General features: G+C 40.4%; 1 protein-coding gene across 1 annotated transcript in view; it reads right to left on the bottom strand.

The window, feature by feature from the left end:
• The window catches only part of PHC3 (polyhomeotic homolog 3), a 134,660-nt gene that overhangs the window by 88,643 nt on the left and 29,594 nt on the right, over positions 1-16,423 (bottom strand). Inside the window, exons 4-5 of the mRNA XM_077488006.1 lie at positions 9,352-9,510; positions 3,553-3,627 (exon numbers count right to left, since the gene is read on the bottom strand). Coding sequence (XP_077344132.1) covers positions 3,553-3,627; positions 9,352-9,510 — 234 coding nt within the window. The remainder of the gene's footprint in view (positions 1-3,552; positions 3,628-9,351; positions 9,511-16,423) is intronic.

The following is a 16,423-nucleotide window of genomic DNA, read 5'->3' as shown; positions in this document are numbered from 1 at the left end:
ATTTGAGAACCTGCTAGCCAACATTTGTGGGCAGAAAGTCCGACAACAAATGTTCGATGGAGCATACACACATATACACATTTCCCGCTAAAAAGCTCACATCCAACATTTGTTGTTGGAAAATCCAATCGTGTGTATGGGGCATTAGGCTGGCCATACATTATACAATTTTTTTTTTTTTAATTTTTAGATCATTCGATTTACCAAAACCATATAATATGAGGTCAAACCTAAACACTTTCAAATGGTACGCAATCAGACAGGCTATTTTACTACATAGTGGAAGGCAAATCTAAAAGGAAACTGAACAGGAAAATTTTATAATGTATGGCCAGGGTAAGGCTGAATAATATTCAAATGTTTACATTTTTCAACAGCTAATACATTCTATGCATGTCATATAAACACAGAGCAAAAATATATTTTTTAGCTTTTTGAATATTAGAATGATTTCCTCAGCAGCTATCTAAGGTATCTTGTTCTGCCTTTGATTTTCAGGAATATTCTATTCTCCCACATTAACGCCCTCTAATTGTAAAAGTAAAAACACACCAAGGGGAGGCATACCAATATCTTAATTATGGTTCATTACCTCACTTGATTTACAGCTTGCAAATGTGTAATGCCCATCAATTAGCATTTTATGAGACTTATGTGACTCATTTCTGATTAGTGATTGAACAGATTCTGTCACTAGTCATAGGTACAAAAGTCCAAAGTGAAAAGCCATTATTAATTGAGGGCTTGTTTATATACAGTATCTCACAAAAGTGAGTACACCCCTCCCATTTTTGTAAATATTTTATTATATCTTTCCATGTGACAACACTGAAGAAATTACACTTTGCTACAATGTAAAGTAGTGAGTGCACAGCTTGTATAACAGTGTAAATTTGCTGTCCCCTCAAAATAACTCAACACACAGCCACTCCTCCACCTTCCATTTGAAGATGCCCCACATATGCTCAGTAGGGTTTAAGTCTGGAGACATGCTTGGCCGGTCCATCAGCTTTACCCTCATATTCTTTAGCAAGGCAGTGGTCATCTTGGAGGTGTGTTTGGGTTCATTATCATGTTGGAATACTGCCCTGCGGCCCAGTCCCCGGAGGGAGGGGATCATGCTCTGCTTCAGTATGTCACAGTACATGTTGGCATTCATGGTTCCCTCAATGAATTGTAGCTCCTCAGTGCTGGCAGCACTCATGCAACCCCAGATCATGGTACTCCCACCACCATGATTTACTGTAAGAAAGATACACTTGTCTTTGTGCTCCTCACCTGGTTGCCGCCACACGTTTGACACCATCTGAACCAAATAAGTTTATCTTGGTCTCATTAGACCACGGGACATGGTTCCAGTAATCCATGCCCTTAGTCTGCTTGTCTTCAAACTGTTTGCGGGATTTTTTGTGAATCATCTTTAGAAGAGGCTTCTTTCTAAGATGACAGCCATGCAAACCAATTTGATGCAGTGTGCGGCATATGGTCTGAGCATTGACAGGCTGACCCCCCCCCCCCCACCCGCCCCTTCAACTTCTGCAGCAATGCTGGCAGCAGCACTCAGGAGTCTATTTCCCAAAGACAATCTCTGGATACGACGCTAAGCATGGGTGCACTCATCTTCTTTGGTCGACCATGGCAAGGCCTGTTCTGAGTTGAACCTGTCCCAGTTTCCGCCGTATGGTCTTGGCCACCGCGCTGCAGCTCAGTTTCAGGGTCTTGGCAATCATCTTTATGTAGAGCAACAATTCTTTTTTTCAGATCCTCAGAGTGTTCTTTCCAGTGACCAGTAAGAGAATGAGAGTGATTACACCAAATCTAAAACACCTGCTCCTTATTCACACCTGAGACCTTGTAAGACTAACGAGTCACATGACACCAGGGAGGGAAAATGGCTAATTGGGCCCAATTTGGACATTTTCACTTAAGGGTGTACTCACATTGGTTGCCAGCGGTTTAGACATTAATGGCTGTGTGTTGAGTTATTTTGAGGGGACAGAAAACTTACACTGTTATACAAGCTGTACACTCACTACTTTACATTGTAGCAAAGTATTATTTCTTCAGTGTTGTCTTATAAAAAGATATAATAAACTATTTACAAAAATGTGAGGTGTATACTCATTTTTGTGAGATACTGTATACACACACACACCTTTACTGTATAAATGGGAATGCAATTTTATTAGAAACAGGATTTTTTTGAGGATAAAGAACTAAAATAAATAAACCACTGAAAGCCATGATGTGAGAGAACAATTGTGTATCCTCCTATTATTATAGCTATTATAGTATTCTTACATCTAATAAACATTATAAAAGAGACCTTTCACTTCTAGAAATAGAAAACCCTTTCTTCTCCCCCCAAATTTACATAAACTTGGCTTCTTGTCTTTTTTAAATATTTAACTACTAGCTGTATTTAACTACTAGCTGTATCTTTCTTTGGGACATGTTCTACTCAATATACTAATTACACAGCAATAAAAATGAATGACACCAATTACCAAACAGTAGAGAGCAACATCTTAGCTGAATATCATTGAACGAAAGTCTAAGCCCCTGTACACACGGTCGGAGATTTCGACAACCAAATCCGTCGGATTTTGTCCGTCGGATCTTGTCCGAAACTGTTGCATACACACGGTCGGACTAAGGCCACGTACACACGAGAGGATTGTCCGTCCAACTAAGTCCGTCAGACAATCCGACAGACAGTCCGTCCTACTTTTGAATGAACAGACTTGACCACACACGATGAACAGACAGTCCGCTGAAAGCTTGCGCGATGACGTGTACAGCACGTACGACGGGACTAGAAATACGACGTCCAATACACTGCAATGCAACCTTCGGCCGTGTAAATCCTTTCTGAGCATGCGCCATACTTAGTCCGTCCAACTAGCCTACTCACGAGCGGACTGTCCGCTGAAACCAAAGTTGGACGGACTGTATTACGGAAATTCCGAAAGACTTAGTCCGCCAGACTGTCCGCTGAAGCCCACACACGAGCAGACTGTCCGCTGAAACACGTTTCAGCGGACTAAGTTGGACGGACAATCCTCTCGTGTGTACGCGGCCTAAGTTGTCGAAAAATCCGATCTTTCAGAACGTGATGACGTAATTTCGTTACGATGGGACTACATTCAGGCTAGTAACCAATAGCTTTGATGTAGGAATTTGATCTGAGAATGCGTGGCACTTGGTCCGATTAAAATTCTCTACACATGATCGGAGTATGTCCGATCGGACCAGTTGGTCGTAAAATATTTCCAACAAGTTGGAAAATTGGGTCTGATGGATATTCCGACAGAATCAGTCCGATGCATACCACACACAGTCGGATTATCCGACAACACGGTCCGATAGGACACAATCCGACGGATTCTCCGATCGTGTGTACAAGGGCTAATAGCTGATAGTATGGTTACAGAACAACAGTTTTAGTAGATTATGAAAAAAAAAAAATAGTTCAATTATAAAAAGGTTGGATAACAATAAATTCTAAAGGTCAGTAGTAGCACTGGGAACAATAGATGTTCTGGCACTTACAGAGGGCTGTGGGACACTTGATTGCTGGTTAACTGTAGTGGGGGAAACAGACTGTCTGTCGCCAGACACACCTGCCTGGGAACAAGGACAACAAAAAGAAAAACATTATTAAAAACATGAGGAATCACATATCATACAGTAATATTATAGTCACTAAGCAAAACAGAAGGCCAGCAAAAACATCATTTTAAAGGGTTAGTATAATGTTTTTCAGCAAGTGCATATTTTGCATTATTATAAATTTAAAGTAATTTATTACATGACAATTTTGCATGCTTGCCCTTCCATATTTTTAACTGTATATAAGCCACACAGGAAGTACATAATACAATTATATATAATATACAATATATTGCCAAAAGTATTGGGATGCCTGACTTTATACGCACATCAACTTTAATGGCACCCCAGTCTTAGTCTGTAAGGTTCAATATTGAGTTGGCCGACATTTGCAGCTATAACAGCTTCAACTCTTCTGGGAAGGCTGTTCACAAGGTTTAGGACTGTGTCTATGGGAATGTTTGACCATTCTTTGAGAAGTGCATTTGTGAGGTCAGGCACAGATGTTGGATGAGAAGGCCTGGCTTAAAGGTCTCTGCTCGAATTCATCCCAAAGATGTTCTATCGGGTTGAAGTCAGGCCAGTCAAGTTCCTCCACCCCAAGCTTGCTCATCCAAGTCTTTATGGACATTTCTTTGTACACTGGTGTGCAGTCATGTTTAAACAGGAAGAGCCATCCCCAAACTGTTCCCACAAAGTTGGGAGCATGAAATTGTTCAAAAGGGGCCAATCCAAACCCTGAAAAACAACCCCACACCATAATCCCCCCTCTACCAAATGATGTGGAGGGGGGGGGCGCAATACTTTTGGCAATATAGTGTGGATGAGGGAACTTCACTGGCCTGACCTCAGGACTAAGACTGGGATGCCATTAAAGTCCTTCTCCCCCCCCCCCCCCCCACACAATGCAAGGGTTAAATGCTTGTCATGTCTAGGGGTTAAGGTAAAAGCAGCTTTAATTACCTTACACCCCACTCTAGTGTTCTCCTCTTACACCCAAAGCTCTGGCATATGGGTCATATTGTAAGAGGCTGGAGTGTGACCAGGGTTGGTCACAGTTTACAGGACAGCTGTGGTCTCAGTGCTGGACTTAGAAGCCTGTTTGAGTTAGGAGTGGGGTAAGTATTTTCTATTTACTGTAGACTAAGCGATTAACCCTTACAGTGTAGGGGGGACCCACTGCAAGGGTTAATTATTTCATTTTTATGGAGCTCGGTTTTTAACCACTTCAGCCCCCGGACCATTTGACTGGCAAAAGAACAGAGCACTTTTTGCGATTTGGCACTGCGTCGCTTTAACTGGGGAATGTTTTTAGCTGCTTTTGGGCTAAAAATAGCATCTGTAAAGCGCCGAAAAACGCCTCCACTGCAGTTCCAGTGTGAGAGCCTGAGTGCTTTCACACTGGGGCGGTGCGCTTGCAGGATGTTAGAAAAAGTCCTGCAAGCATCATTTTTCGGGCAGTGGACACTTGCTCCTGCACCGCCCCTGCCATTGGAATCAATGGGCACTGCTGCCGAAGCACCTGCAAAGCGCTTCGGAAAGCAGCACTTTGCGATCGCGTTTAACACTTTATTCGGCTGCTAGCGGAGTTTAAAAGCGCTAGCGGCCAAAAAGTGCCACCAAAACAGCGGTAAAGCGCCGCTAAAATTAGCGACGCTTTACCGTTAATGCCCCCCAGCTCCAGTGTGAAAGTAGCCTGTTATAATAATTTTATGGGAAAATGTAGCCCTAGAACTGTCCTTTACAGAGCACCCCTTGAGCTGCAGCACTGCAACCTGTCCAAGTATTGCTAAACCCACTAATCCTGGTTATTAATGTTGGGAACCCAGTAGGAACACTTTTTGTGAGCATGATCTGATCATGCAATATGTAAAGCGCTGCATAAATGGTAGATGGCACTATACAAATACACTATATGCACAATTAGACAAGTTATATTTTTGAGGATTCATTTCATTATTGAACAACTACAGTGCTCTCGGTCAATCCAAAATGTTAATAAACCTCAAACCTGAATATTTAACAAAGTAAAAGGGAGGTTTTGGCTTTCTTAGGAGAATATCTATGTGTGAGCAATTCTTGGGCAACTATTAGGGTCCATGCACACTGGCTGAAAAAACGTTGTTTTGTGTTCTGCCTGTAGAAGCAGCTCAGTGTTATCCTATGTGTCCAGACACATTAAGACATTAAGAGGCATATTTTGAGCTCAACGTTTAGAGGCAGAAACAAAACCCTTCTGGTTCACATTTCTGATTGGAGCGGGTCTAAACTTTGTACAAAAAATGCTCTATACAAGCGTTTTTTACTCCCAAGAGAACAGACGTTTTTTTAAGCCCAGTGTGCATGGAGCCTTAGTGTGACAAATTATTATGCAACTAAATGAAAAACACATTTTGCCATCTCACTTGTTTATTTTCATCTGTTAAAATGAGAATAATAAACAAACAACTCAAAAAATAATAATAGTAATAATCAGTGGCCAATACAGCCAACCTTCTTTTCCATAACAGTCATAACATTCATGGAGTCTGTCAGTTTCTTGATCTGTTGACGATCAACTTTTTGTGCAGCAGCAACCACAGCCTCCCCCTGTTCAGAGAGGTGTACTGTTTTCTTTCACTGTAAATCTCCTTTTTAAGAAGGGCCCACAAGTTCTCAATAGGGTTTAGGTCAGGTAAGGAAGGGGGCCATGTCATTATTCTTTCATCTTTAAGGCTTTTACCGGCGAGCAACGTACTTTGATGTATGCGATGGAGCATTGTCCTGCATAAATATCACGGCCTTCTTGAAAGATGCAGACTTTTTCCTGTACCATTGCTTAACCATTTCAGCCCTGGAAGGATTTACCCCCTTAACGACCAGGCCATTTTTACGATACGGCACTGCTTCCCTTTAACTGACAATTACATGCTCATGCGACGTTATACACAAACAAAATTTATGTCCTTTTTTTCCCACAAATAGAGCTTTCTTTTGGTGATATTTGATCACCTCTGCGGTTGTTTTTTTTTTTTTTTTTTTTTCACTACAAACAAAAGTTTTTTTTTACTAGTAATGGGGGTGATCAGCGATTTTTGACACCTTTTTGGGAGACAAATTACATTTATACAGCGACCAGTAGTAAAAATAGCCACTGATTACTATATAAATGACACTGGCGGGGAAGGGGTTAACACCAGGGGGCGATCATGGGATTAAGTGTTCCCTAGGAAGATGTTTTTAAGGTTTTATTAAGGTTCTTAATAATGTCATCCAAAGTAGTCCCAAACAGATGGTTGCCCTGGAAAGGCAGGGTCACCAGGGCCTTTCCAGGCACTGCGTCCCTTTAACTGACAATTACATGCTCATGCAACGTTATACACAAACAAAATTTATGTCCTTTTTTTCCCACAAATAGAGCTTTTTTTTGGTGATATTTGATCACCTCTGCGGTTGTTTTTTTTTTTTTTTTTCACTACAAACAAACAAAAAAAAAAAAAAACAATCATTTTGAAAAAATAAAAAATAAACTATATTTTTTAATTTTTGCTATAATAAATTTATCCCCCCCCAACAAAAAAAATAAATCTTCATCAGTTTAGGCCAATATGTATTCTTCTACATATTTGTGGTAAAAAAATAAAAATAAATCTTGATTGGTTTGCAGAAAAGTTATCATGTCTACAAAATAGGGGATATAGTTATGGCATTTTTGCTATAAATTTTTTTTTTTTACTAGTAATGGGGGTGATCAGCAATTTTTGACACCTTTTTGGGAGACAAATGACATTTATACAGCGACCAGTAGTAAAAATAGCTACTAATTACTGTATAAATGACATTGGCGGGGAAGGGGTTAACACCAGGGGGCGATCATGGGGTTAAGTGTTCCCCAGGAAGATGTTTTTAAGGTTTTATTAAGGTTCTTAATAATGTCATCCAAAGTAGTCCTAAACAGATGGTTGCCCTGGAAAGGCAGGGTCACCAGGGCCTTCTTTGAAATCTGGTCACCAGACTAATACTTGAGCCAAAACAGAGAGTTTAAAAAGAAGCAGAGCTGCATCGAGGGACGCATCATAAATGTATTTCAACCCCTGAACCAACTGGTCCACCAGCTCCATATACACTTGGGGTACCTGACTAGATGTCAATGCCCGACACAGGACCTTGGCCCATTCAGTCAATGTCTCGGACACCAGGCCATGGCAAAACTGGTCGCAACACCGACCCAGCAATGGTGAGCATATAACGTGCCACCAACTCCTCTTTGCAGTCTGCAGCATTCTTAAAGAAAGGGAATTCCTCCAACCCGGGTCACAGTGGCTTTATTGAGTCTAGAAATGGGAGGATCCACCACAGGAGTGGAGGTCCACCTCTTCAGAAGACCTTCTTCAATGGGGCACCATTGAAGAGATTGGAAAGCAATAATGGATACTTCAGACGTTTCCATTCCCCTTCCTTACAAAATATGTGGGGTAAGGAAAATCCTTAGAAAACTTAGCGGCCTTGTGCATACCAAAGGGGAGAGGCACCTCGTCACCCACTCCAACAGAGCCCTCAATTTTAAGCATCTCTTGCACGGAGGCAATCAGCGCAGCAAATGATGCCTTCTCCAGTGCAACTACAGGAGGCAGAGGACCTATCCTCCTCATCCGATGACTCAGGAGATGCAGAAAGAAAGGAAACACTGCAGCAGAGCCCGACTCGGGCTCAGAGATGTCTGAGGATGAGGGTGATGGCGGGAGAGGGGCACTTCTCACTCACCTTATGCCTGAACATCACCTTCACTGGGAGACTCCAGGCCTACCAACAATGCATCTAAGGGAACTGAGGGACCGACCGCTATCAGAAGGGAATCCTAAGATGGGGTGTGATCCTGAGACTCCATAAGGGCAATGTAAAACCCCATGGTACTGCCACAGAATGGGACCTCAATGAGGGAGGACAAGAACAGGCACCCCAGGCCGACTCAGCAGAGTGGGAAGTACCCAAGGAAGGACTAAACACTTGACTACTCAGAGGAGCTAGATGCCCGCTGAGTCTTTCACAGCACAGTGCACCAAGGAATCCCTGGGACTGCCCTCACACCAGCCAGATGCTGGAGGGAATTAAAATGAACACCACCATATGTCTCTACAAAAATGGCCTCCAGTTGCAGCCTCAGCCAGCTCCCATGCAGCATAAAGGAAGGGTCACCTGTAAAATGGCCACCTGTCTTGCCTTTAGCATATGACCACCGGCAAAATGGCGTCAGCCGAATCTAGTGCCCATTGGGGCCTGAAATGCAGCCTCCTAGATCCCAGGAAGGAAACCAAGGATCACCCTACTGCCCAGGCATGTCCAAACGGAGAGACCCAGGCCACCCACCCAGGTACTGGAGACAGAAGGGGGAGAGGGAGAAGACACTGAAGGCCAGGGAGGAGGAGGAGGGGACCCCACAGTAAATGACCACCCCAGGGAGTACCTGTGAACATGTGATTTCACAGTAAAGTGTCCTTTAACTTATATCACTCTGCCCAAAATAAGACAAAAAAGACATACAAATTATGCAGTCATGCCACAATTTTTTTATATTCATTTTCATTTATAGCAGTAAAATGGAACTTTCAAGGCATGGGATTACACAAAAGGATGAGTATTACACACACAATAATGCAATCTTTTTCACAATATATTACTTCATATTTGCTTTGAAATTTCATCATGGTTACATTTGACAATGTAGATAAGAATATTATTAAACTGTATTTAAGAGAATACCTGCTGGACAGAGGCCAGACTCTGAAGCTGGGCGCTGCTCAGGTGTTGTTGCTGCAGGGCTGCTGTTTGCAGCATTAGATGCTGCTGTTGGGCTGCATACATCTGTTGAAGATACTGGGCTGCAGAGCTCTGAGGACGGTTCAATGCTTGCTGAATGACCTAAAAATTTGAAATTAATTTTTCAAACTGAATACAAAATCAAAAACACAAATTGTTTTTGCATTGACTGCGCTCTCAGATTTGACAGCACAGGTCTGTGTACACAGTAACAGAAATCTACACATCATAGCTGAAGTAGATGTAAACTGGATGACATTTAATTTTTCAAAACACTTTATATCATAATCTATTAAAAAAATAATTTCAGGAAATACTGTTCCTTTTCTTTTATCTTTCTCTGCATTAGATTGCTGATGATCTCTTCCAGTCTCTTTGCACTTCTTTTCTACATGCACTTACACCAATAATTAATCATTGCTCAGGGTGAGCTTCTTGATGGTGACAACAGCAAAATATGCCTGTGCAATGAGCATCCACTGTCTGTTAGAGGGGCAATTTTACCACTACTGTAAGGAGGGCATTCTTCCCACTGACCCCTAATAAACGGGTTGGGTTCCCTGAGACCTCAAATTTATTTCAAGTGTTCCTCTAAGGTAAAAAGCTTGCAAAAGGCAGTGATGACTATTAAAATGTGCATTATTGTCCATACTCTCAGTTTTCATCCATATAATACAAACATTTGCCACAATGATTCATTTGACAGACCTGCACTTGTGGTGATTAAGAAATGGTGTTGCGCTCCAGCTAAATAAATCTAATTAAGCTAAAATCAACTAGCATGTACCTAGGTAACAACCAAAAGTAAATGCAGAATAAATGTGAGACTATGTGTTTGAATAAGCTCAGACAATGTGCATAAATTCTAAAGTGCAACACACCAAATCAAATTGTGCACTTAGCATAAAAACTAGGTATGACGGGTCTTCTATATATAATACAAAATGACAGTGAAGCAGTGTTCAGTGCACGCAAATTCATAAGTAATAAAGTGTAAGAAACCAAAAAACAATGTAAATAATCTACATTGATAAGAAGAGAAAAAAATAAATAAAAATTATATATATATATATAATTAAATGCTGGGTGTCGTTATACGAGTGCAATAAAAAATCAATAAATGCACATAATGTTAATGGTCCATGCACAGTGAAACATGTGTTTGAACAGAGGCTCCAAAACAGAAATAAAGTGAACTATAATAATGCAAAAAACATGTCCGTTCAGTGGTCAAAAAAAACACAGTATCCTGCGTGCCCAAAAAAGGAAAAGCGGGAGGTGAATTCCACCAGTGTTCCTGTGCGTATTGTATCCTCACAATAGGTGCAGTAATTACCTTACCTTACTGCTGTAAGGTAAACGGCACTTCCAAAGTGGCACTTGTTGTCCAATGTTGTAAGTTCAATAGGTGATGTAGTCCTAGGCACTCGTTCACCGTAGGCACGTTGTAACATGCAGAGAAAGCAAGGGGAACACTCCAATGGTGAAGTACGTATTCACAGTTTATTGGATATAAAACGAAGGTATAGGTACTCACATTTAAAACAGATAAAAATAAGCACAACTAAACGAACGCGCGCCACGTTCGTGCTTCCGGACGTCACTTCCGGTGTCCTCACTGGCCAATTGTGTTCCTACGCGTATCGTCATGTGACTTCATCATCATTCCCTGATAAAGTCACATGACGATACGCGTAGGAACACAATTGGCCAGTGAGAACACCGGAAGTGACGTCCGGAAGCACGAACGTGGCGCGCGTTCGTTTAGTTGTGCTTATTTTTATCTGTTTTAAATGTGAGTACCTATACCTTCGTTTTATATCCAATAAACTGTGAATACGTACTTCACCATTGGAGTGTTCCCCTTGCTTTCTCTGCATGTTACAACGTGCCTACGGTGAATGAGTGCCTAGGACTACATCACCTATTGAAACTTACAACATTGGACAACAAGTGCCACTTTGGAAGTGCCGTTTACCTTACAGCAGTAAGGTAAGGTAATTACTGCACCTATTGTGAGGATACAATACGCACAGGAACACTGGTGGAATTCACCTCCCGCTTTTCCTTTTTTGGGCACGCAGGATACTGTGTTTTTTTTTTGACCACTGAACGGACATGTTTTTTGCATTATTATAGTTCACTTTATTTCTGTTTTGGAGCCTCTGTTCAAACACATGTTTCACTGTGCATGGACCATTAACATTATGTGCATTTATTGATTTTTTATTGCACTCGTATAACGACACCCAGCATTTAATTATATATATATATAATTATTTTTTTTTTTTTCTCTTCTTATCAATGTAGATTATTTACATTGTTTTTTGGTTTCTTACACTTTATTACTTATGAATTTGCGTGCACTGAACACTGCTTCACTGTCATTTTGTATTATATATAGAAGACCCGTCATACCTAGTTTTTATGCTAAGTGCACAATTTGATTTGGTGTGTTGCACTTTAGAATTTATGCACATTGTCTGAGTTTATTCAAACACATAGTCTCACATTTATTCTGCATTTACTTTTAGTTGTTACCTAGGTACATGCTAGTTGATTTTAGTTTAATTAGATTTATTTAGCTGGAGCGCAACACCATTTCTTAATCACCATCACTTATTTTGGGGAGGGTTCACACCCCTGCCGGTGTTTTGCTGCAACCACACTAGTTTTTAGGACACATAGGTAGGCGCGAGAATACCTTCACTCCCAGACCTGCACTTGTGCATCATCACATACAGTGCCTTGAAAAAGTATTCATACCCCTTTTTCAACATTTTATCATATTACAACCAAAAAAGTAAATGCATTTTATTTGGTTTTTATGTGATAGACCAACACAAAGTGGCACATAGAGCTGCACAATTAATCGTCAAGAATCGTTCTCTCGATTTTTTTCCCCGTTGCGATCTTGACAAAGGTTTCCTGATCTTCGGTATGCAGAGAATTTTTTCTCTGCTCTCGGCCAAAAGTTTAACCACTTAACACTAAATCTTTTTCTGACAGTTGTTGTTTTCGAGTAAAAATCTTTTTTTTTTTTTTGCTAGAAATTGCTAGACATTACTTAGACCCCCAAACACACATATTATATATATATATATATATATATATATATATATATATATATATATATATATATATATATATATATATATATATATATATATATATATATATATATATATATATATATATATATTTTTTTTTTTTTAGTAGAGACCCTAGAGAATAAAATGGTGGTTGTTGCAATATTCTATGTCACACTGTATTTGCGCAGTGGTCTTTCAAATGCAATTTTTTGGGGCAAAAATTACCATATTTATCGACGTATAACACGCACTTTTCCCCATTAAACAGGGGAAAATCGTGGGTGCGTGTTATACGCCGATCCCCACTGATTGTGAGTGAAAAGGAGCGATCACCGCTGAGATACACATAGCCAGCTCCGCTCACAGTCACACCGAGTCCTGCCATTGGATCTGTGTTATGTCCATCATAGGGTGGGACTGGGTGTGACTGTGAGAGGAGCCGAGAAGAGCCGAGTACACTTGGCACCGCCCAGTCCCTATGATCTCTGCGGCATTCGCTCTGCTCCGGCAAGTCTCGGCGGTGTCAATTTTAAATTCATCCAAGGCTGCAATGGACACTGGGGGCAAGGCTGCACTGACATGGCTGCAATGGACACTGATTAGGCTGCATTAATGGGCATTTAAATGTTAGTTTTTTTTCCCTTAAACTTCCCTCCTAAACTTGGAGTGCGTGTTATACGCTGGCGCATATTATACGCCAATACGGTACTTGAATTTAAAAAAACAAAAAAGTTAGCCCAAATTTTTTTTGGATAATGTGAAAGATTTTACCCCACGAGATTCGTGAGAGAATCGTGATCTTTTTATTCTAAGCAAAAAAAATCGTGCTTCTCATTATGGCCAGAATCGTGCAGCTCTATTGTGAAGTGGAAGGAAAACGATAAATGGTTTTCAAAACTTTTTACAAATACATTTCTGAAAAGTGTGGCGTGCAATGGTATTCAGCCCCTCCAAGTCAATACTTTGTAGAACCACCTTTCAATGCAATTACAGCCGCAAATCTTTTTAGTTATGTCTCTTCCAGCTTCGCACATCTAGAGAGTGAAATTTATGCCCACTCTTCTTTGCAAAATAGCTCAAGCTCTGTCAGATTGAATGGAGAGCTTCTGTGAACAGAAATTTTCAAGTCTTGCCACAGATTCTCAATTGGATTTAGGTCTGGACTTTGACTGGGACATTTTAGCACATAAATGTGCTTTGATCTAAACCATTGTATCTCTGGCTGTATGCTTAGGGTCGTTGTCCTGCTGGAAGGTGAACCTGCACCCCAGTCTCAAGTCTTTTGCAGATTCTAACAGGTTTTCTTCTAAGATTGCCCTGAGCTTGGCTCCATCCATCTTCCCATCAACTCTGACCAGCTTCCCTGTCCTTGCTGAAGAAAAGTATCCCCACAACATGATGCTGCCACCATCATGTTTCACTGTGGGGATGGAAATGCTCTTTCCATTTTCAGATGATAGATTGAACAGTGCTCCGCGAGATGTTCAAAACTTGGGATTTTTTTTTTCTAACCTAACCCTGCTTTAAACTTCTCCACAACTTTATCCCTGACCTCTCTGGTGTGTTCCTTGGCCTTCATGATGCTTTTTGTTTACTAAGGTTCTTTAACAAACCTCTGAGGGCTTCACAGAACAGCTGTATTTATACTGAGATTAAATTACACACAGGTGGTCTTTTTTTACTAATTATTAGGTGACTTCTGAAGGCAATGGGTTCCACTAGATTTTAATTAGGGGTATCAGAGTAAAGGGGGCTGAATACAAATACACGCTACACTTTTTAGATATTTATTTGTAATCATATTTGAAAACCACTTATCATTTTCCTTCCACTTCACAATTATGTGCCAATTTGTGTTGGTCTATCACATAAAAGCTCAATAAAATACATTTATGTTATTGGTTGTAACATGACAATATGTGGAAAATGTCAGAGTATTAATACTTTTTCAAGGCACTGTATGCCAAAAGAAGTAAACACAGGATCTGCCTACACTTGAAACTATTAAACTGTTTACTTTAGATGGTGAAGGGTTTTATTATACTTAATTTTTTTTAAATAAGGAAGTCACATGGAAAAAAACTAAATGGTAATGTAAAATATCCTCCAAGTGTACTTTGCAAACTTTATGGCAGGTTTGTTGCTGAGATATCTGTGTAGGCCTCCACTTACTCTCTTTCTCAGACTAGTAAATGCATGGGTTTGACTTTTTTGGAATGATGATAGACCAAGAGGTGTTACTACTGAGTGTCACATTATTGCCTTCATGTGGACATTGTCTGTCACTGCAGTAAGGACAACAGAACATAAGCTGCACTGGAGCAGGGATGCACCCAATTAGAGGCATGTATGGTATGCTACAATTTTATGGATACTTTGAAAATGTATCCCATGAAATTCCCCAGGAGGACAAGGGAATATGTATTATAGCTAGCATAGAATTAACCCTTATTGATCAGGAATGTCTGTTTACTAAAGATATGTTGGTATTGCGCTGCCCCTATATTAAATAACCCTCCGAGGGTGATAAATATAATGCCTAGTTACACAAATCAATAGTGTAATATGTAAATATATATATATATATATATATATATATATATATATATATATATATATATATATAAATGTCTACTAAATAATATCGAAAAGTGCAAAGTGCTACATTAAATAAAATAAACACACCACAGAGGTGATAGAATCCAAATAAATGAAAATCAAGTGAACAAAGGTAGGTAACTAAAAACAAACAGTCTCTTAAAAAATTACTTTTTTGATAAAGTGCAGAGAAAATGCAGAAAAATGAAAATAAAACAGTAAAAAAGTAAATGCACTACAGAGTCAATTGACTCAAACCTCCACCGAAACACAACTGCTTCAATTGAGTGCAAAGCCAAAAAACAGTGAATTGATCATAAAGTGCCAAGTGCGTCTTATAAATGTGCAGATAAGTAAACACTCTCCAGAGGTGATATAAGTGAACCACCCTAATAATAAACAAATGATATACAAGGAAATAAGAAAGAATATACCTAGACCAAAAAGAGGATACCCTCTCCTGATCACATGGAAATAAACTTTAGAATTAAACAAACAATATATAGTAGTAAACGCACGGCAGAGCCGGCTGTAACATACGTTATATTAGAATGAATCCAGCCTCTATAGATTAAATATTCATATTGAAATCCATCAAAAAAGAGAAAATAAAAAGATATAAATATTCAAGTCCATAAATAAACAACGGTCTCCTTTAAGTGCAAGTGCTTTGTGCAAACTTGTGCAAATTCAACTGAGGTGTGGATCTCCCAGTGCTTAATCCCGCTGTGATCACACTTTAGTGGGCAGTGGCCCCTTACCTATAGCAAGGAGGAATTTGCATAAAGGTATATAGATTTCTTTATATGTCTTCTCTCCTGGTAAATTCGGTCACCTTCTCCTTTGAATTTTATTCTTATTGCTCCAGAGGACCCAATAGATTAATAGAGAGGGAATACCATAGTGTAGTATTTCACAAATAGCATTTATTAAAAATTTCATACACAGGGTACTCACACATTAATAGATAGAAAAAAGTATTTTTCTAGTAATCAGCAGAAAGTACATCCACAGTCAGCGTCCTTCCCGTCCCTATGCGTGATGTCACACCACGTGGTGTGATGTCACGCCTTTTTAACCACTTCCCGACCAGCGCACGACGATGTACGTCGACAGAATGGCACGGGCAGGCATATTGGCGTACAGGTACGTCCAATATTCGATGCCGCCCTGCCATCGGGAGCGCGCCGCCGGCGGCGCGCTCCCGCGCTGGTCGGGACCCCCGTGAGTCCGGTCGCGGGACCCGCGGACTCGATCGCCGCGGGCATCCCCGCGATCGTCTCACGGAGCGGCCGTATAGAGCAAATGCTGTGTAAACAACATTT

Source organism: Lithobates pipiens, unplaced genomic scaffold (genome assembly GCF_037356315.1).
Source record: "Lithobates pipiens isolate NorthernLeopardFrog02 unplaced genomic scaffold, aLitPip1_a1.2 Scaffold_18, whole genome shotgun sequence".
NCBI lineage: Eukaryota > Metazoa > Chordata > Amphibia > Anura > Ranidae > Lithobates > Lithobates pipiens.
Note: the sequence above shows the minus strand (reverse complement) of the source record. Positions and strands in the feature narration are given on the sequence as shown.